Here is a 21,104-nt window from a genome sequence, read left to right as displayed (position 1 = left end):
TCAGGTCATGATCTCACGGTTCGTGGGTTCAAGCCCCGCATCGGGCTCTGTGCTGACAGCTCAGAGCCTGGAGCCTGCTTCGGATCCTGTGTCTCCCTCTCTCTCTGCCCTTCCCCCATTCGTGCTCTGTCTTGCTGTCTCTCAAAAATGAATAAATGTTAAGAAAATTTTTAAAAACCAGCAAAGTGTTCCATTATGAAATTCAAATAGAACAAATTGAAATTTGTCTTGTGATTCTTCCTAGGAAAAAAATATGCATATTCCAACCTATACACTCACATCTCTAGATATTTTAGAATTTTGCACGAAAGAGATGCTCTTTTACACCTGACCTTTTTTTCTTGATAACTGTCTTGGAGATCACTCCTCATTTGCCATATGTGGGCCCACCTTGCTCTTCTCACTCCCACTTGGGAGTGAGTCCTGACTTATTCTCCCATCAGTGGACTTGTGGCTGTTTGTGTCCTTGGCAGTTAATGGTGAATGCTTCAGTGAACTTTTTTGTCATACTTCTTGGCAAAGTTTTCAAAGTTTACATGCAAAGGATGAATTCCCAGCAATGGAATCAAAGAACACATGTGTTAAAATTTGCCTAGACTTGTCAGGCTATCTGATTTGTTGTCCTTTGTCAAATAAGATGGTTCAAATGATCAGGAGGACTTGTGAGCATCCCGCTCCCACCCGTGATTCACTCCCTGTGTAGACAGATTCCCCTCCCCACCAGTGCATGTTCACTCACACAGCCCATCACTCTGTAACTGGGAATGCCACCCACCCAAGTAACAGAAGCTTCAGGTGCATCTGGTGTGCTTTTCTCTCTCTCTCTCTCTCTCTCTCTCTCTCTCTCTTTCTCTCTCTCTCTCTCTATCTCTCATGACTCTTCTGGCCAGCAGGTTGATGGGACTGCCCCAGGGGGAAAGGAGTCCGTAACAACTGCTCCCTCCATCACCACGGAGACCATATCAACCACCATGGTAAGTAGGACCTGAGAGATTTCCCTCTCTGACCAGCCCCCTTGCACTAAAACAGCCAGGTAACAATATCACAGCCTTGGCCATCTGGGGAAGTCCTCATCTGCCCTCACTGCAGCAGGCATGGGATGTAGAATCTGGGACCATTGTTACCACAGGACATCCAGTTTTCCAAATTGAATAATGCGGGAGGTGGAATCCCTGAGTGTCAGTTATCTGGACCATCTCAGCCACAGCAGGGGTAAAGGGAGGATGGTACCATTTGGTTATTTGATTATTGGCAATACATGAAGATCCCTGGCAGCTAGCTCCTGGCAGCTGTGCATTTTCTCATGTCTCGGGCCACTTCCTTACCTTGGTCAGTAGATGGCATGCAGTGAACGTAAGTTGGAAGCTCAGGACTCTGGTTCTGCTACCTATTTGTGGTCTGACATGTGAAGGAAGGTCCTTGGCCTCAGGTGTCTTCATCTGTAAAGTGGGAATAGTTCCCATTCTGCCTTGTTCACAGGTTCTTAAGAGAGTCCGGTAACATCAGATCCTTTAATGGTGACACAGACCAGATAGCATTAGGCACCCAGGCTGTGTTCCCATGCAAAGTGCCAAGAACCATGAATGGGTGATCTCACTGAGTCCTCACAAAAACTAAAGGGGATTCTCTATTTTCTCCACCTTTTACAGACGAGGAATCTGAAGTACAGAGAGGTTAAGTGACTTCCTAAAGTCACACACCCAGTAAGTGGTAGAACCAGGTCAAACGCAGGCATTCTGACCCCAGAAGCCTCACTATACACATCACCCACTCTGCACCCTCATCCTGACCATTGTGAACCGTGGCTGCTGGGGCCGGGGCTGGGGCTGGGGCTGATGCTAATGTCTGGGCTGGATCTGTCTTGAGTCAGTGGAAAGTTGTTTTCAAATGCTTTCTCTTGCTGAAACCCTGATATACACATAGGAAGAGAATTGCCTTTAGACTACCCAGCAGGTAGGTTTTGAGCAAAGACAAATAAATCCCAACCAGTTACCAGTGCGCACCCTCTTTCCTGGTCACTCAGTTCCTCTTCTCCCTTAGTCCTCTCCATGTGGCATCAGGATGCTTATAGGGCTAAATTTAAGTTCATACCATAGTGAGTAGGGAGCTACATTGTTCATTTACCCACCCACCCACCCATCCATCCATTTATTTGTTCCAAAAACATTTATTATTCTCTATTGTCTGCCTGGTACAGAATACAGAGATGAAGAAAATATGCTACCTGCTAGAAGTCATTTGTTCAAATAATGATCACAGGTACATATAATTGTTTAGGTCCTGGGCACACAGTGGTGAACAAGGCCCAGCTCTCCCACTTCCTGGCAGGATGACCCTGAGCAAGTTATCTGAGCCTCTCCAAGCCTCAGTTTCCACTTCTATAAAATGGGGTGACGGGGGCAATAATAGTACATCCCTCAAAGGGTTGAACTGAGGATGGACCAAGGTAATCTGTGCAGAGGCTTGCCTGGCACCTGGGAAGGGGTCTGTAAATGTGAACTGCTGTTATTTTCTCCTGCCTTCATGGAACAGTGCAATAATGCTTTCCTGGGGCGGGGCAGGGGTGGGGGGGCTCAGGGAGGATAGGTATGGGGTGATACCCCTACCAGGAAGAGTGAGAAGGCTTTACCTAGGCATTGACATTTGAGCTATACTTAAAGGATAAGTGAAGGGTCAGCCCCAGCAGAAGGCATTCTAGGCAGTGGGAGTATAGCAGGTGCAAAAACAAGGATGGGAAGGAACGTCACATTTGGGGAAAGGCAGGTGGTCCGTAAAGCAAGATGTCAGGTGTGTGGAAGAGGAGTGGGGTAGGGAGGGGAAAGATCTGGAAAGGTAGGCTGGGCCAGGGCTTGAAGGGCCTCAAATGTCATATAGGAGGTTCACACTTTATCCTGGAGATAGTGGGGCATCACTCCCAACTTTTGAAGTAGGGGCATGATGTCATCAAGTATGTGTTTCTCTGTGTTTTAGAAAGATTACTTTAGCAACTGTGTGGAACATCACAAGAGGGAAAATTCCCTGATGTCCTCCCTTTCTCCTTCCATCCTTCCTTTGGCAAATATTTGTTGAACACCCACACTATGTGATGCACTGTGCCAGGCGCTGTGAATCTAGCACTGAGGGAGACAGACAGCATCCCGAGACCACATTGGGAGACCAGACATTGGGAGAAACCAAAAGAGAAGGCAGAGAGCTAGTCTGGGGACTGGGGCAGGGCCCGTGTGCGAGGAGGTGGGTGTAAAGAAGGGGAGCAGGGTTAAGGGATAACTGGAGAGAGGAAAACGCAGGATTTGGTCATTGACAGAATGTTCAGTTAACAGAGGGAAAGTGGGCTGGTGACTTTGCACACTAACCCAGACATTCCTCCCCCTTCCCCCAATGTTTATTTATTTATTTTGAGAGAGAGCGTGCACAAGCATGGGAGGGGCAGAAAGAGAGGGAGAGAGAGAGAATCCTAAGCAGGCTCCACACTGTCAGCATGGGGCCTGATGTAGGGCTTGAACTCACAAACCGTGAGTTCATGACCTGAGCCAAAACCAATAGTTAGATGCTTAACTGACTGAGCCACCCAGGTGTCCCTAACCTAGCCGCCACTCCTCCTCCTCCTCCTCCTCCTCCTCCTCCTCCTCCTCCTCCTCCTTCTCCTCCTCCTCCTCTTCTTCTTCTTCTTCTTCTTCTTCTTCTTCTTCTTCTTCTTCTTCTTTTCTTCTTTAATATTTATTTATTTTTGAGAGAAAGAGAGCATAAGTGGGGGTGGGACAGGGAGATAGAGACACAGAATCTGAAGCAGGCTCCAGGCTCCAAGCTGTCAGTGCAGAGCCTGACACAGGGCTCGAACTTGTGAACCTGAGCCAAAGTCAGATGCTTAACCGACTGAGCCACCCAGGCATCCCTAACCTAGCCATTCTTGAAGTGCCGTCCTGGGAACCTTTAGAAAGGCAAATCTTTGGGCCCCACCCCAGACCTATTGACTCAGAAACCTTGGGGCAGGGCCCAGAAGTCTGTGACACCCCTCAAGTCTGAGAAGCACTGATGTAAACAGAGAGCACTCGAGGGGATTGCTCTTTAGTGGTAGGCATGTGTCAGGGGCCGGGAGGTAGTGAATTTGAGGTTGGATCTGATGAGTGCTAGGAACCTGTGGGACATTTCCAGGGGAAAATGTCTAGGAAACAATTGATTTTAAAGGTCTAAGTTTCAAGAAAGATCTGGGCTATAGATAAAGAGATATGAGACAGTGGCCTTGTGAGAAGGCCTTGAGTGGCTGAGGCAGTGCAGACAGGGTGGTGAGGAGGAGAACCCTCAGTCTGAGGGAGAGGAAGTGTCCAGAACCAAGATGGTGGCATTGCCCTGGCCAGGGAGAGGAAGTAGCCGCACCTCTTTGAGGCAGGAGAAAACACTGGCTGAAGATAAAGGAGAGACAGAACAGATAGTGCCTTGCCTTGTTTTGAATGACCTGTGTCCCCATTAGTGAGTGGCCTCTATTTTCAATGTGTCAGTGGAGGTGAAGCCTTGTCTGGGAAAGAGGGAGCAGTGGGCAAAGAAGAGGCTTTAGGGGAGAATTTCCCCGGAGTGACGGTAGGATTCAAAGGGGCTAGTGACTGTTTCCTAAGCTGATGGAAAGGAAGCATTGAACCCAGAAGGCTGCCCCCACCCTTTTTTTTTAATTGAAGTATAGTTGACACACAATGTTACAATGGTTTCAGGTGTGCAACATAGTGATTTGACAAGTCCATACGTTATGTTATGCTCACCATAAGCGTAGCTACCATCTGTCACTGTGCAGCACTATTACAATACTGCTGACTATATTCTCTATGCTTTTATCCCCCCGAACTCTTCACTCTGTAACTGGAAGCCTGTATCTCCCACTCCCCTTCACCCCTGGTTGCCCATCCTCCACTCCCACCCCTCCAACTGCCAGTTGTCTGTATTTGTGGATATGTTTCTGCTTTTTTCTCTAGTTTGTTTGTTTTGTTTTTTAGATTCCACATAGAAGTGAAATCATATTGTATTTGTCTGACTTATTTCATTTAGCATTATACCCACTAGGTGCATCTATGTTGTTGCAAATTGTAAGATCTCATTTTTTTTTTTATGGCAAAGTAACATTTCATTATATACATACATACACACACACACACCACATCTTCCTTATCCATTCATCTATCGATGGACTTGGGCTGCTTCCATAGCTTGGCTATTGTAAATAATACTGCTGTAAACATAGGGGTGCATATGTCTTTTCATTTAATGTTTTTGTCTTCTTTGGGTAAATACCCAGTAGTGGAATTACTGGATCATATGGTATTTCTATTTTTAATTTTTTTGAGGAACTTCCACACTCTTTTCCACAGTGCCTGAACCAACTTACATTCCCACCAATAGTGCAGGAGGGTTTCCTTTTCTCCACATTCTTGCCAACACTTGTTATTTCTTGTCTATTTGATGCTAGTCTTTCTGACAGGTGGAAGGTGATATCTCATTGTGGTTTTGATTTGCATTTGATGATTAGTGAGGCTGAGCATCTTTTCATGTCTGTTGGCAAGGCTGCCCTTTTAAAGGCTTGCTGCTGGGCCACGTTCTGGGAATCCATCTGAAAAGGTTGCTCATTGGTGGCGTGCCAGGTAACCAGGTCACTGTCTCAGCTGGAGGCAGGCATGGGGGGGGGTGGGTAGGCAGGGCAAAGGCAGATGGCTTCTGTCCTCACCTGTCCCCTGGCAAGCAGAGATCCAGATCTAGTACCATGCACAGACAAGGACAAAGGTTCAGCCTGCTCGGCAGCTGCAGAACAGACACAGCTCTGGGCTGCGGGATGGAGAGGACTGAGCCCGAGATGGCATAGAAAGTGGGAGGTGAAGGCAGGCGGCCGGACCCGCTGCCAGATGTGGGGCAGTACATCCAGCCAATCCAGGAGTATCTAGCAGTTAGAATCCACCACAGGACCAGAAGAGCTGCTCCAGGGTAACAGTTCCGAGGGCAGAGTAGTGTTACCGAAGGAGCATGTTGGACTTGGAGACTGACAAACATGGGTCTAAATCCGGGCTCCGTCACTAACTTGCTGGTGGACTTGAACAAGCCTCTTGACATTCTCTGGCCTTCTAATTTCTCAACTGTGAAACGGGAATATTAAAATAATTTCCTGTGGTTGTTCTGAGGATTAAATGAGATAGTGCATCCTTAGCATAATACCCAGCACATACAAGTACTCAGCAAATATTGGTTATCATTATGTTGTTAGGAGCCAGCCTGTATTCCTATGTTTATCCTAAAACTGGCATTTGCAAAGCCCTTTCTCCTCTGCTAGCCTCATAATGTCTCTGTGAGAGTTGGGCAGGGATGTCTTTTTTAAAAAATAACTTTATGACTTCATATTTTCAGAGCAGTTTCAAGAGCAGCTTATGTATTAGAACAGTTTTATAGCAAAGTTGAGAGGAAGGTACCCGCATGCCCCATGTATAGGAGCATGTAGGTTTCCCATATACCCCTTGCCCTCACACATGCATAGTCTCCCCCATTATCAACGTTCCCTACCAAAGTGAGACATTTGTTACCATTGATGAACCTACATTGCAGGACTCCCATTTTATAGGTAAATCCATGAGGCCCATAGAACGGAAGTGGCTCTGCCCCAGCCCATGTGGCTGGAACATGGCAGGGCCAGGACAGAAACCTGAATGTCTCTGCTCCTCTGTCAGTGCTTCCCGAGAGCAATGCCGTGTCTTGTTCACCAATGTCCCTAATCCCAGGCACTCTTAATGTTGAATGAGTGAGCGAGTGTCTAAGTGTGTGAGTGAGTAAGAGAGTAAGTGTGAGAGCAGGCCCATGTGTGAGCACGCGAATGCATGACAAAAGTCATTCCTCAACCTCGTGGCCATGAGAGCTACATGGCTACATACTCTGGCCATCCTGGGGGCCCGCCCACGTGAGATCTGGCCATCTGAGCACTATTGTTTCCCCCAGGAGAACAGTCTCAAGTCCGGGAAGGGGGCAGCTGCCATGATCCCAGGCCCACAGACGGTGGCCACGGAAATCCGTTCTCTTTCTCCGGTAAGTGGGTAGGGCCAGCTCAGGCTAGGGTACTCTGTGCTGAGAATGTGGACACAGGTCCCCAGGTGGCCCACAGCAAGTACAGCATAGAGCCCAGTAGGCTGCCCTCTTAAGTACAGCGCCAGGAAACTGGCTCCTTTTCAGGTGCCCACAGGGCTCCCTTGTACCCACCGGAGTCTCATCTGTTGCCTCCACACACCCCCCCCCCCCACATATGCACACCAGAGGGCACTGCAGCGTGAGGGTGAAGCAGCCCCTCTCCTTGGTGGTGCCTGTGATGTGACAGCTCTTTTGCATCTGCTCTCCTTACTGGCCAGGGGAAAGAGGGACTAGGAGCGCAGAGGCTTGCACTCTGGATGTGGCTGCCAGTGACTGAGTCTGTCACCGTGAGGTCTCTCGCATCTCCTGCATTCTCAAGTCTGTCCTTCTCATTGTCTAGCCCCTGAGACTTCGTGTTCCTGGCTGTGACAGGGTGGGAGCTTGGGAGGGCTCTGTCTCCAGCCTGGATCCCCCGTTCATTCTTTTAAGATACCAGGATTCTTGAATTCTGGGGTCTTGTTAGGATTCTGGGCCTCAGGAATCTCAGGTTCTAGGAATCTGAGATTCAGTGGTTGCGAGTTTCATGGATCTAGCATTCTAAAGATTCCAGTGTTCCTGAATTCTTAAAGTCAGTGGTTTGAAGCATCTTGGCTTCCAAACTTCACCTTTGTGGGGGCCCCCTTGATTCACTCCCCCCACCCCCACCCTGCAGAGCCCAGTATCCTTACCTGAACCCTGGGGTGGGGGGTGGTTATATTCTGCAGATCATCGGGAAAGATGTCCTCACCAGCACCTACGGCGCCACCGCGGAAACCCTCTCCACCTCCACCACCACCCATGTTACCAAAGTGAGTAGCAGCAGGGTGCCATATGCCCCCAGCCTGGCTGTGGGGCTGGGGAAGGTCATTGCCATCGCTGTGCCTTGTAATGTGGACAGAGAAGACCTGTAGCGTTCCTAGTTTCTGGAATGCTCTGTGCTTTGTTCTGTACTATGGGTTGTCCTAGGCATAGACCCTGCCCTTCAACATCGACAGCCAGGCTGGGTTGGGGGGCAAGACCATCTCATTGGAAGTAATTCTGAGCCATGGCATTTGCACCTTATAGAACTTAAGTGCTGGCAGGATTTAGAAGAGGCGACGTAAGGAAGCCTCAAAGAGTGAAGAGGGGTCTTCTGGAAAGAGTAGGGTTTGTGCAGGGTCTTAGAAGGCCAGGTAGGACTTGTGAGGGAGGAGAAGACAGATGCAGACATTCTAAACAGTGCAGAAAATGGGAGCAGAGACTGCGCATTTGCTTATTTGTTCACTGAGCAGATGTTAGTGAGCATTAGCCGTACACCAGCCTCTTGCTAGGGTGCAAGTGGTGCATGACTGTGGGAACAGCAGAAGTGGTCTCTATCAGGGAGTAGTAGCATGTAGGGGGTATCACTGTGAGGAACTGGGGGGGGGGGACTCGAAGCAGGTGAAGCACAATGGAGACAAATGAGACAAATCCCAGGACAAATGTGACTGTGAAGGGTCTGAGGCTAAGAGCCAGTGGAACACTGTCAAGGTTTTTTAACTGGGGAGTGACCCAGGGCAAAGGGGTTTAAGGGGAGGAGATTAGATCCAGCAGGATGTATAGGTAGACAGGGGAGAGAAGAGAGAGAGGCATGGAGAGACTAGGGATGGGGAACCTGGACCAGGGTATGAGTTGCAATGGGGAAAGGAAGAGGCAAGGGCCACAGGAGGGAGTCATTCCCCATGTGTCAGCTGTGACTCAGCCACCGAGCTGAGGCTGAAGACAGGCAGGCCAGCATATCCGTGCCCAAGTAGCCAGGAGGAAGGCAGGAGGGGGCCCGGGCCAGAGATGGAGGCCTGGAGGAGAGAGGCCAGGGAGCCAGGTTGAGGTGGAGGTTCTGCTGAGTCATCCAAAGGAGAAGTCTGGTGGGTCCCACTGGCCCTCCTGCACACACACTGTCCCGGCCCTGCTTGCTCCTGTGCAGGAAGGACTCAGCACCTTTGCATGTTCCCCAGAAAATATCCACTCTCACTGAGAGCATTTGTGAGCGATGTTGACTTTCCCTGAAAGTTTTGTGGGAAGGTTTTCCGTCACCTACCCCACTGCATACTGCTCAGAAAACTCTTCTTCCCCAAGTTCCTCCTGGCCCTGCCAGTTAGGGAGCCCCCTTCTTTCTGTCTGCTCCTGGCTCTTGCTGGGATTTCCCTCCACTACCACCCTCTTTAATATGCCAGGCAATTTTGTCCTTCCCCATCTTCTACTTCAAAACTTGCACCCAAACCCCGCCCTTTCAGGAAACAGTGGAGGTTGTAAGTATCACCCACACAGTTTTCTCTTGGAGTACTGTTCGAAGTCATTCAAGATAGAACCTTGTCACCATTCACATTTCATTCATGTTGTTCATTCAACCAGTCTGCATCTAGCACCTGCCCTGGTCAGATTGGACAGGGGAGTGGGGGAGGAGGGGACACAGAATTGAACAAAATACAGACCCTGCCCTCAAGACCAGGTCACACACACAAGGTCACCCCAAGGTAGAGAGCCCCAGAACCACAAGAGAGATACAGACTTGGTGCTCAGGGAGTACCAAGGTGGGAGGGTGGCAGGGTCACCAGCCAGGGTCAGGGAGACGGCACTTGAGCTGGGCTTGGAAGACCTAGAGAGGGCAGTTTGGTAGTTAGGGGAGTATGGTGGCAGGGGGCAAGACATGCAGCCTAAAGTCCCAAAACCAGAAGAGGGAGCCAGGAGAGAAGGTGACTGCTGGTTCCAGCCTTGCCCTTGAGGGATGCCTTGGATGGGCCTCCTGTCATGCCCAGCAGGCCCCAGGGCTGACCTTGCCACCCTCTCCCTCTCTGCAGACTGTGAAAGGGGGGTTTTCTGAGACGAGGATCGAGAAGCGAATCATCATCACTGGGGATGAAGATGTTGATCAAGACCAGGTATGGGGACGGGGGACATTGTTCCTGGTGGCTCTGCCCAGCGCCCAGTCCCTCCCATATTGGGTTACCCACGGGCAGCTGCCCTTGTGGGCAGAGATGATGTCCACTTCGGGCTGACCCTATTCAGACAAGAAACCCTAAAGGAATGGATGTAGAATGAGGGCCAGAAGGAGCCAGAAGACCTGAGCTCTGGTCTCTAACTATTCAACCACTGCCCTCCCTGAGCCTCCATTTCCATGACTGTACACTAAGGGGCTTGTTGGTCTTCATGGTCTGTCTCGTATTCGATATCCTATGGTTCCTCACTTTGTTGCTCTTTTCTCCCAGGCTCTGGCATTGGCCATCAAGGAGGCCAAACTGCAGCATCCTGACATGCTGGTAACCAAAGCTGTCGTATACAGAGAAACAGACCCGTCCCCGGAGGAGAGGGACAGGAAGCCACAGGTAAGCCCTCTGAGGCTCTGCAGCCATGAGAGGGAGGAGGAAACAATGTCCAGATCTTCTGAGGGTCATTTCCATCTGAGAGCCCATCAGGTGGCTTGGTCCCTAACACAGCTTTCATCCCCCATGTTCCCGGTCTGTGGCTCAAAGGAGAGACGTGGCTCCCCCAAATACCACAAATCAGTGGGGGACAAGGGGGAGGAATGCTGGTTCCTTGGTTTCTTGGGTGTTTGAGGCCCCAGACCCAGAAAAGTAAATCCAGAAGCAGTAAGAACAGGGAGATGGGGGTTGGTGGCAGGTACTGAGGTGGGACAGCTGGAAGCAAGCATAGCCTCACTGGCCATTACCTAGAAGTTTGAAGCCAGAAAAAGTCCCCTCAGGCCCAGTACCGCCTTCTTGTCCCTGAGTCTCTGCGTCCATCACAGGTCACTGGATGTTGCTGAGGGGGATATGATGACCAGAGTCCTCGATCCCATCTGTTTTGCTCGATTGCAAACCCTTGACTTCTCAGGCCACCTTGGGCCAGAAATTTACTTTTCTGTTTCCTTATGGGCGGACCTTCATCAGTGCCTTGCTGAACAAGAGAAATGTACTTTTCTGTTTCCTTATGGATGGAACTTCACCAGTGCCTTGCTGAACAAGAGGAAGGAGATGGGTACTGCAGCAGATAGGGCTTTTATCAGCCTACATTGGGTTGGGGGGGGGGGGTTCAGGTCCCACTGGAAATCCACTGAATGTTATCAGACCCATAAAACAAAATCTCACAGACATTGAGTTGAGTGGTATGTAATATGATTCTATTCACAAGAAGTCCAGAAGTGATAAAAATCAGACTAGTGGTCAGTTCTGGGACTGACAGTTCTGGTATTGACAGAGAGGAGTCACAAGGGAATCTTTGGGGGTGCTAGAAATGTCAGCACCCTCTTCCCTGATGAATGAAACCGTGTTTTCTAGAAAAATACAAGAATGTGGATCACCACCCCCTTCATGTCAGAAGAAAAAGCACTGAAACATTTTCCTGCCACTTTGAAAGGCTGCCAAACCATGGTCTAGACTGTGCTGTCCAACAGAACTCTCTGCAATGATGGACATGTTTTCCTTGTACTATTCAACACACATGGCTGTGAGCACTTGAAATTGGCTAATCTGAAATCAGATGTGCTTTAAGGGTAAAATGCATGCAGGATTTTGAAGATTGAATGAGAAAAAAAGAATGCAGAATAGCTCAATAATGTTTATATTGATTACCTGTTCAGATGATAATGTTTGGATATATTGGGTTAAGTAAAATATATTATGAAAATTAATTCCCCCTGTTTCTTTTCTTCTTTTTAGGGTACTTTAAAATTTAGAATTTTAATTTAGAAATTAAAAAATTTCTATCTAGAAGATTTTAGGAAACTAGAAATATCTAGAAAATTTAGAAACTATCGTCCAGAAAATTTTAAATTCCATTCAGGGCTCTCATTCTATTTCTGTTGGACAGCACTGCTCTAGAAGTGTAAGCTGGTCATGGGCGGAGCCCGCCTCCCAGGCTTCCTCAGACTTTCATGCAAATTGTCACTCTTATCCCCTCGGTTGTCCAATTATTCTTGCTCTTCATCCCCCACATCTCAGGGTGGTAGCGTAGGACACTTGCCACGCTGGTCCTGAGCTGACAGCGTCACCTGGGGAATACAGGTGCCAGAGAACTGTTGTCTCGGTGCCTGGGTGGCTCAGTCGGTTAAGGCGTCTGACTCTTGATCTCAGCTCAGGTCTTGATCTCAGGGTCATGACTTCAAGCCCCATGTTGGGCTCCATGCTGGACATGGAGCCTGCTTAAAAAAGAAGAGAAGAGAAGAGAAGAGAAGAGAAGAGAAGAGAAGAGAAGAAGAGAAAAGAAAAAAAGAACTGTTGCCATAAAGTCTGATTTAGAAGGGCTGGACCAGACCTGGGAATCTTTATTTATACCCTGGTCTTTAGGAAGTCCATGAGCAGCCACTAATGCAAAGAATTCTGTGCTGGGAATCCGGAGACCTGGCTCCAATCCCAGCCATCCCCTTGTGGGCACTCACTTTCCTCACTTGCAAAATGAAGAGATGGGGCTAGCCCTTTCCCATCAGGGTCTTCTGCTGGTTTGTATGCTTTCCTAGAGTATCTGTCGTGCATTTCTCATTCTTTTTCCTTTCCCTGTCTGTTCCTTCCCATCTTTCCCAGTGCCTTTCCAGCGGGTCCTCCAGGCTCCTGCCTTCCCATTTGCCTGGGCCACTCAGAGCTCTGGTCCCTGCCTCCGTGTCCTGACCACCTCCTGCCACCCCCCCCCCCCCGCCCCACTATGGAGCTTTTGATGTCTGCCCACTTGGCGGTCTCATTTGTCCTCCTCACCTCTCTTGTAGTTCTTCCTTTGATGCCATTGTCCATGCACCACCATTCTCTCTCTGTCTCTCCTTCTGTCTCTCTCCCCGCTTTTCTCTCCTTTCACTCTCTTCCTCTCTCTCTTCCTCTCTCTCTCTTCCTTTTTCTTCCTCTCTCTCCCTCCCTCTGTCCCCCCCAAACCTTCTCTCATCTCTCCCTCTTGGATCCTTCTGTAAAGGTCACCTTGTTCATGTTGCTCTGAAGGAAACAGAAGTTTCTCCCTTGTCTTTTCGCCCACATGCTTTACCACTAGTTACTGCCAAGTAGGAACCACCTTTGACCCCTAATATAGTCAGACTCATTCTGGGGGAGAGGTCTTCTCTGAATTTGAAAACTCTTTTTAAGGTGTTTGAACTATATTGGTTTGATGGATGGATGCATCTTGGTATCCCAAGGAAAGATCTGGAATCCTGCAAACCTGGATTCAGATCTCAGCCCTGCCTGGTATTAGCCATTTGACTTTCAGCAAATTATTTATCTCAGCGGTTCCCTCATCATCTAGTTGTCAGCAACAATAAGCACAATAATAACAGTTGCTAAAATTTATGGAGCGCTTGTGCTGTTCTAGGCACCAGGCTATGCCCCTGATATAAGTATTGTCAGCTGCTCATTCATCTCACAAATGAGAAAATGGAGGCTCTCAGATGTTAGGTGACCTGCTCACAGCCATGGGGCATGATTAGAGAGTCAAACTTCGTCTGTAAGACTCCAGAGCCCCCTGTGGTCTTAACCTCCTTAATCTCCTTCTCAGGGTATCTGTCTCATAGGGTTAGTGACATCATACATATACATTAGTTAACACCGTGCCTGGCACATAGTAAGTGCTCAGGAAAAGCTAATTATGACTATTATTACTATTAACTCAAAGTAAGCCAACAAAATGCTGTATATTTGGATTCTGATGTAATAAACCGAGAAGAATAAATTATAATATGGCATTGTTCAGATGTCCCTGCCACTTCTGAAGTGTCTGGGCTTTTGAAGACATCTCACATCGTGTTTACACTGAGCTGTGGGACTTAAATCGCAGCCTACCACTATAAAAAATAAAAATTTCCTCAGGTAGTTAGCAGAATTGAGTAGAAAGAACACACCCAGGCTTTGGAGGCAGAAACTCCTGGCTAGCAGTGGTTCCAGAGGAACCTCCCTGGTGTCCCTCCCTCAGTTTCGTTATCTACAAAATGAAGTTAATCTATAAATTGGAGCTGCTGTAATAATTAAACAACATCTGTGAGTGTCTTAGTTCAGGCTGCTGTAACACAATACCATATACTGGGTGGCTTAAACAAAACAATACACATTTATTTCTCCCAATTATGGGGGCTGGGAAGCCCAAGGTCAAGGTGCTGGCCACTTCAGTTCCTGGGGCGAACGCTTTTCCTGGTTTGCAGATGGCTATCTTCTCTATATACCTTCACATGGTGGAGAGCAGAGAGAGAGGGAGAGAGGATCTCTCGTGTGCATCTTTTTATAAGGTAGTATGTGAGGGCTCCACCCTTATGACCTAATTACCTCCCAGAGACCTCCACTTCCAAATCCTTACACTGAAAATTAAGGCTTCAACATCTGAATTTTGGTGGGGGGAGGACACACAAATATTCAGTCCATAGCAGTGACACACAGGACAGTGTCTCACACACAGAAGGTGCTCAGCAGTGTGAACCTGCATCCTTATCTTTTGCCACATTCAGGGATTGACGAGCCCCGAGAGAGTCAGACCATAAGCTTTTGCCAGCAGCCTGGTGCACAAGGCCCTATCTCCACACAGGCATCCATCTTGCTGGTCCAGCCTCTCTTCCCTCCCTGAACCCTCCAGAAACATTTGTTCAGACTCCAGTGGACTCTTGGCCTTCCTGTTCCTCCTCTTTAAAGTTCTTGCTGTGAGTGTGGAAAGCACACCCGTCTCACACAGGGTCTTTTCTCTCCCTGCAACTCACAGTCCTGATGTGAGGCTTCTGCTCCATCTTCTACTGGCCCACCTCCTTCAGACAGGGCCTGTCTCCTCAACACTGCCAGCAAGAGGGCAGCCTCCACCCAGCGTCCTTACCTTTAAGATTTTGATTAAATGGGAGAAAAAAATTGACCTATTTCAAAGCAGGAGTCTTGTGTTCTAGTCTCATTTCTGCCACCAACTCACTAAGACATTGAACCCTCTGGGTCTCAGTTTTCCCATACGTCACATAAGCCACGAAGGATTTTGTTTATATGGCTGCATTAGCACGTGACCATACATGAGAGGCGAAGGGCAGGAATGATACTCCACCTGTTAAATGGTTTTGGGTAGTTGCTGTGTGCCACGCACAGTGCTGAGCATTGAAAGACAAACGTAAGTAAAAGGCAGCCATTGCCCTCAAGGAGATCAAAATAGAGTGTGGCTAAGTTAGCAACAACAATAGAAATAATAAGAACAGTCATTGTTTGTTCAGCACTTCCTATTTGCTAACGCTTGTTTCGAATCCTCCCTATAACTGCATGAGGAAGCACCCGTTTTGCAGGGGAGCACCTGAGGCCTAAAGAAGTTAAGAAACTCACCCAAGATTGCAGCGCTCATAGGCCATGGAATGGGATTTGAACTCAGGCAGTCTGATTGCGGAGCCCACGCCTTTCACCACAAAATTTTGGAGTCAAACTTGAGTTGGAATCCAGACTCCAATTTCTTTATTTAAATACTTCTCCCTGGGGTTTAATCCTCAGGACACACAGGCCCATGGAGACCAGAGAGGAAAACCAAAGAACATCTACAATCGCAACTAAATATTTCTTAGAATGGGAGAAGGTAGGAAGAAAAGGTGAATCGCATGTGATCTGAGCTTCTTAGTGTTAAAGGAAACTTAGACAGATTTCCAGACGGAAGAGAAAGATACCACCTTCCCGGAAAGCAAACACACATGGGCTCTGGAGTCAGACAGATGTGGGTGCAGGTCTCAGCTGCCACTTACAAGCTGTGTGGCCTTGGACAAGTCACTGTATCTTCCTGAGCCATAATAAAGGGCATGCAGGAAAGGCAGCTAAAACAACCCCTTGCCACATATCTAAAGATGAGTGACCAAAAGTTACTAATATTTTTTTATCCTCCTCCTCTGTGTCCCATTCCCTCCCTCCCTCTGGCTGTAGGAATCCTGACCTCTGTGAAGAGATGCTGGCGTTTCTGGTCCAACCCAAGCCAGAGAACCGTCAAGAAGGGGCCTTCATTCTGGATTCTCCGACTCAACACCGAAGTCCCAGCTGTGACGTGCTGTCACCGAAGAGGGACTGGGAAAGGAAAAGCATATATATATAGATATATATAGATATAGATATATATACAGGAAACACCGCGTCCTTGCACTGCTGCTGGGGCTGGCCGAGCAGTCGGCCAACAGCAACAACCAACATCTGAATGCCTACATTTCCTTTGCAGACACATTGAAGAATTGGTGGGACTTTTCAGGAAAAAAAAAAAAATTATGACAATAATCTCTTGCTCCCCCTTTCGAAGCCCCATGGAACGCCAGAAGCAAGCCAGACCACAATGATTGTAGGAGTCCAACACGACCCTGGTTCTGCACGTTACACTGAGCGGACAAGCATTCCATTTGTCCTGCGGCGTGTTGCCCACTCCAATGCAAAGGAAACACTTCTGCAGCAAAGCAAGAGAAGTCGCAGCAGCAAGACACCCACCGTCAACCATTTGCCGAGAAAGAAAGAAACCCACCCCCCCCAAACCCCCACTCAGAAAGGAGGAAGAACACTGGATTGTTATTTTTTGGGTCTTGACACTGGGCTGCAAAATCCACCTTCCTTTCTTCCACCTTCCCTCCCCCTGACTCACGTGTCTTATGGTCATTTCTGTCTCGGCTGTCTCCTCCCCCTCCCCCCCGCTGCGTTCCCCCCCCCCCCACCTCCCTCTGTCTCCTGGTCCTGCTAAGGGCCACTGCAGATGACTCTGGTTTGAAACAAGAAAAAGAAAAGAAAGCAAGAACAGAAAACCCAGCCACAGGAAGGGGAAGTAGATATTTTATGTTTATGGGTTCTCATTGAAGGTGCAGCTTGTAGGAAATGTGTATGGATGTGCTTTTAAGTTATGTATATTACATATAACAGGAAACAAATATTAAAATAAACAGTGCTGGTAAGTATGAAGCTGACATTTTAAAATTATAATTATCCGACTGTGATTGATGTATCCCAAGGTTCTTAGATCTCCCTGAACCGGCCCAGCCAAGGAGACCAGGACTCTGGCTGTGGGTTGCTCACAGTAGGAGCTGACGGTTCGGTGTAGTAATACAGTGTGTGGTATTTGTAATTGGTTGATTGGTGGGGAGGGGTGGGGTCCCCAGATGGAGGGGCAGGGGTTTGGCAAGAAGGAAGAAACACAGATGTAGTCCAAGATGCCTTCTCCCCTCGGGCAGTAGCCACCAGGGCCTGGTCTATGCTCAGGTGTGGGGTCCAGAGTTAGGATTCTGCTACCTCCCTAGGGAAATTGCTTCAGTTTTCAGTCTTCTCTCTTTTTTTTTTTTTTTTTTTTTTGGCCACATGTCTTTTCCCTGACCACATTGTGACATCTGACTCCCCATCCAGAGGGAGGTGATGCCCCTGGCCACTGCAGAGGATGGTGGCTTTAATTTGGCTGTCTGGAGAGTCTCAGCTCACTCTTATCCTCTGCCCTTCCACATTCATTCTCTTCCTTCTGGGCCAAAGCATCCATAGAGACCATGAACACAGGGCAGGCCCTGATAGGTCAAAACTGCATTTCCAAAGGCTTTGCCTGCCCCTGAATAAGCTGAGGGTGAAAGGTGTTGTTGCTCAAAGGCTCCATCCATGTATAAGACGCTGGCTTCAGAAACCTCCCCTTCAGCCAGCATCTGAGCTCTGAGCCTGTATCCTCGGAGTCCCCCAAATTGCCTCCAGATCACAGAAGCTCTTGGAGAAAGTCCCATCAAAAGCTTGGCATTGACCTCTGGCACACATGGTCTTTCCCAGGCTTGCCTGCCATGAGCTGCTTCTCTGAGCTCACGGAGTCTTCTTTGGAGGAAATGTGTCCCCACTACACTTTAATTTCTCAGTCCCATCTTATCTCCCCAGTCCCACCACTAAAGCAGTCATTAAATTCATTCAACAAATATTTTATTTATTGAGTACCTACATGTGCCAGGCAGTATCCTTGGGCTGAAGGAGAGAATATGGGGGAGGGGAGGGACCCGGAAGTCCTCTGAGCCAGCCTTACATCTTCAATCATGGCTTGCCCCTCTGAGATTCCCACATTCTCTCCGAGTATTGGCCATTGCCCAGCGATACCCCCCAGAGGGCCCAGGCTTACTTACCAGTTACCCCAGTGACTTATGTGCTTAGTTTGCTAAGCTGGTGCTGACCTGAGGCAGGACAGGAAACCAGAACAGCGTTTGTCTCTGTGGGCAAAAATGGGACAGAGAGCAGGCAGGGAGAGTCCTGCACCTGGGGCTCAGTTGGCAGATTCAGCCACATCCTGCCAGGAGCAAGGCTGGTGGCCCGCTCCAACTTCCCCTGAGTGCGACAGCTCACTTTCCATGCACCAGGTTCTTTTTACCATCCTGGTGGAGAAGCCACAGAACCTTCCCTCCCCGCACCGCCCCCCCACCCCCACCCCCCACACACACCTTGAGAGCTCCCATTCTTTCTGGGCCATGAGCCAGAGTGGCTCCACCCTCCCTGGGCCACCTGGAATTTGGCTCAGGCACCCCTGCCAGGCGTCATGACCACACTGGTCACACCATGGAGGGAGAATATTGTTCTGGGTTCTACACCTCATTATAAGCCCCTGAATGTGTGGTTTCAGGGCAGGGATGAAGTGACCAGATTTAGCTTGTGGGCCGGCCAGGGTTTGTGGAGGTCTCCATCCCATGGATGTTGTGACCTTCCTTCCATGGAGAGGCAGGCAGTGCCACCAGGGAGGAGGGGAGCTGCAAAGCTAAAATCTAGGGCACTGTTTCCTCCCCATCCTCCTCTTCATAGGGAATATAGATGTTTGTCTTGTCTGCCTTCAACCTACTTTTCTTTTTTTCCTTTTTACATTTCTCATCGTTTCTGTGCTGCCTTTCCACCCAGGAGACCATGTAGCAGAGTGGAAAATGTCCTGGAGGGTATCCTGGCTCAGCCATGTGACATTGGACTAGTCCCATCCCACCCCCATCCCCTTTTGGGCCTCAGTTTCCCCATTTACAAATGAGCAGGATAAACCAGAGGCTCTCTGGGGGCTTTTCCCAGTCTGCTGTCTTACAGATATTCATTTTCTCTTATTTTGCTTTCTCGGGATCTTTTCCATCTGAGGGTACAGGAAGTGCCAGGACCTGTTTTCAGTTTTTGAATCCTGCAAGCACATTCCAAGACTGGCCTGCAATTGCATGAGCAACATCACTCTAAATAATTTTTTTTTTCAAAAGCACCTTACCAACCAACTGCGATGCTGTCCTGTTCCTTTTTACTCACACCCCTCCCTCCCCTCTCGTCCCGCGCTCCCCCACCTCAGTGCTCTGTGCTGTATGCGTGTGCTCTCTGTTCTTGTATACTCAATAAAAGTGAAATAAATGTGTTTGATGCTGAACCACAAACTGTCTTGGCATCTCTCTCTCCCTCTCTCCCTCTCTCTCTCTCTCTCTCTCTCTCTCTCTTTCTGTCTCTGAGCTTGGCTACGGGTACAAGTTGGCATTGTGGGAAGGGCTAAAACTAGGATGGAGAAATCCCAACCTTGAACACTTTCATTCAACACATTTGCCGTTTTCAGTGTGGCCCATGTCTTGGGTTAAGTTCTGCAGGCATAACAGCAAATAAGACAACATTCCTGCCCTCCAGGAACTCTCATGCTAGTAGAGTGCAGGAAACAGATGACACAACAGTCAAGCACTCAGAGACAATTCCAGAGTGATTAGCACCGGGAAGGAAATGCACAGAGGAAGGAGATGGTTGCTGAGGGAGACCACTTTAAGTAAGGTGGCCAGTTATGGCCCCCCTGCAGAAGAGCTGCATGAAGAGAAACGTCCAGTAAGGTGAGGACCTTGGGCGAGAACATGCTAGGCAGAAGGGAAAAGCACGTGGGCCCCAGGATGAAGAGGGGCTTGGTGTGTGGAGGAACAGCATGACCCATCCTCTTTTGAAAGAAGACCACCTGCATTGGGATCTCTTCCTATAATCCTTCTCCGTGGGAGCCTAGCAGATAACGTATACACCAGTCCCGAGCTTCAGCCTTTGCCCACCGCCATATATGTTGCCATATCCCTACATGTGCCACCATCCCATTATCGACTTCTTTCTTTAAACTGACTCTATAAATGTGTATGTAAAGGAAATGATATCACTTCATAAATGGAAAACTAGTGTCACTTGCCAAAGAAATGAGGTCTTCATAAAAATAAATGCAAAAATATAAAATTAAAAAATGCAAAAATATAAAATATAATTTATGTAAAACTTAAACTCACTCCTTGGACTGCCTGAGTTGCATGTACCACACTTTCCTTTTTACTCTACTAGGTGACTCACCCCAGACCACCTTTCTTTATTGCCCAAAATCTTACAAGTGAGAACCACTGATAATAATTGGATGCATTTTGCATGGTGCCATTTTGCCCCCACCCCCACCCCAGGGAACATTTAGCAATGTCTGAAGACATTTCTGGTTGACACAACTGACGGGGGTTACTGGCATCTAGTGGGTAGAGAATAGGGATGCTCTTAAACATCCTACAATGCACAGGACAGCTCCCACAACAAATAATTATCTGGTCTGAAATGTCAATAGTACCAAAGTTGAAAACCCTGATTCGGATGGAGATGTGACCCACAAGGTGGGATTCCAGGGCCACCGTCTGTAGCTTCCATGCCCATAATTCAGTGCCCTGGAGTGTCTGAGAAAACAGTGAGCTCAGCTGGAATGGGGAGCTCTGAGACCAGACTGTGGAGCTCAGCACCTAACACTGGGTATAAGGAAGCTCAGAGAGGGAGCTGAGCTTCTTCGTGCAGGAAATGGAACTGACACAACAGGCTGAGATTGACATGCATGACTGTGACTGATGAAGGCCATCTCTGGTTAATCCTGTAGCATCTTACTGTGATTAACCATGACCTCAAGGCCCAGTCTAGTCTGTAGCCCACTAAGAGATGAGTTTCGACTGAGACAGATTGGTGTGTCCAGCTGTCACTGAGGAAGTATGACAGGCTAGCTAAGCAGCAGCAGCAGCAGCAGCACAGGGACAAGAATAGCCAGTCAGACCTTGGTTTGCATCCTAGCTCTGC

At 48.5% G+C, this 21,104-nt stretch overlaps 1 protein-coding gene across 18 annotated transcripts in view; it reads left to right on the top strand.

Moving 5' to 3' along the window:
* Window positions 1-19,416, top strand: part of EPB41L1 (erythrocyte membrane protein band 4.1 like 1) — a 72,800-nt gene extending 53,384 nt beyond the window's left edge. For 6 of the 18 annotated variants that reach the window (XM_027069991.2, XM_027069996.2, XM_027069997.2 and 3 more), the window contains 6 exons: window positions 891-974; window positions 6,961-7,047; window positions 7,851-7,934; window positions 9,942-10,022; window positions 10,350-10,466; window positions 11,418-12,292. In XM_027069991.2, coding sequence (XP_026925792.1) covers window positions 891-974; window positions 6,961-7,047; window positions 7,851-7,934; window positions 9,942-10,022; window positions 10,350-10,466; window positions 11,418-11,516 — 552 coding nt within the window. In that variant the 3' untranslated portion in view covers window positions 11,517-12,292. Of the gene's footprint in view, window positions 1-890; window positions 975-6,960; window positions 7,048-7,850; window positions 7,935-9,941; window positions 10,023-10,349; window positions 10,467-11,417; window positions 12,293-15,971 lie in introns of those variants that run through there. The other 12 variants (XM_027069992.2, XM_053200004.1, XM_027070004.2 and 9 more) reach the window with 7 other exon arrangements.
* The last annotated feature ends 1,688 nt before the right edge of the window (window positions 19,417-21,104 follow it).

This window comes from Acinonyx jubatus, chromosome A3, assembly GCF_027475565.1.
Source record: "Acinonyx jubatus isolate Ajub_Pintada_27869175 chromosome A3, VMU_Ajub_asm_v1.0, whole genome shotgun sequence".
Lineage (NCBI taxonomy): Eukaryota > Metazoa > Chordata > Mammalia > Carnivora > Felidae > Acinonyx > Acinonyx jubatus.
Note: the sequence above shows the minus strand (reverse complement) of the source record. Positions and strands in the feature narration are given on the sequence as shown.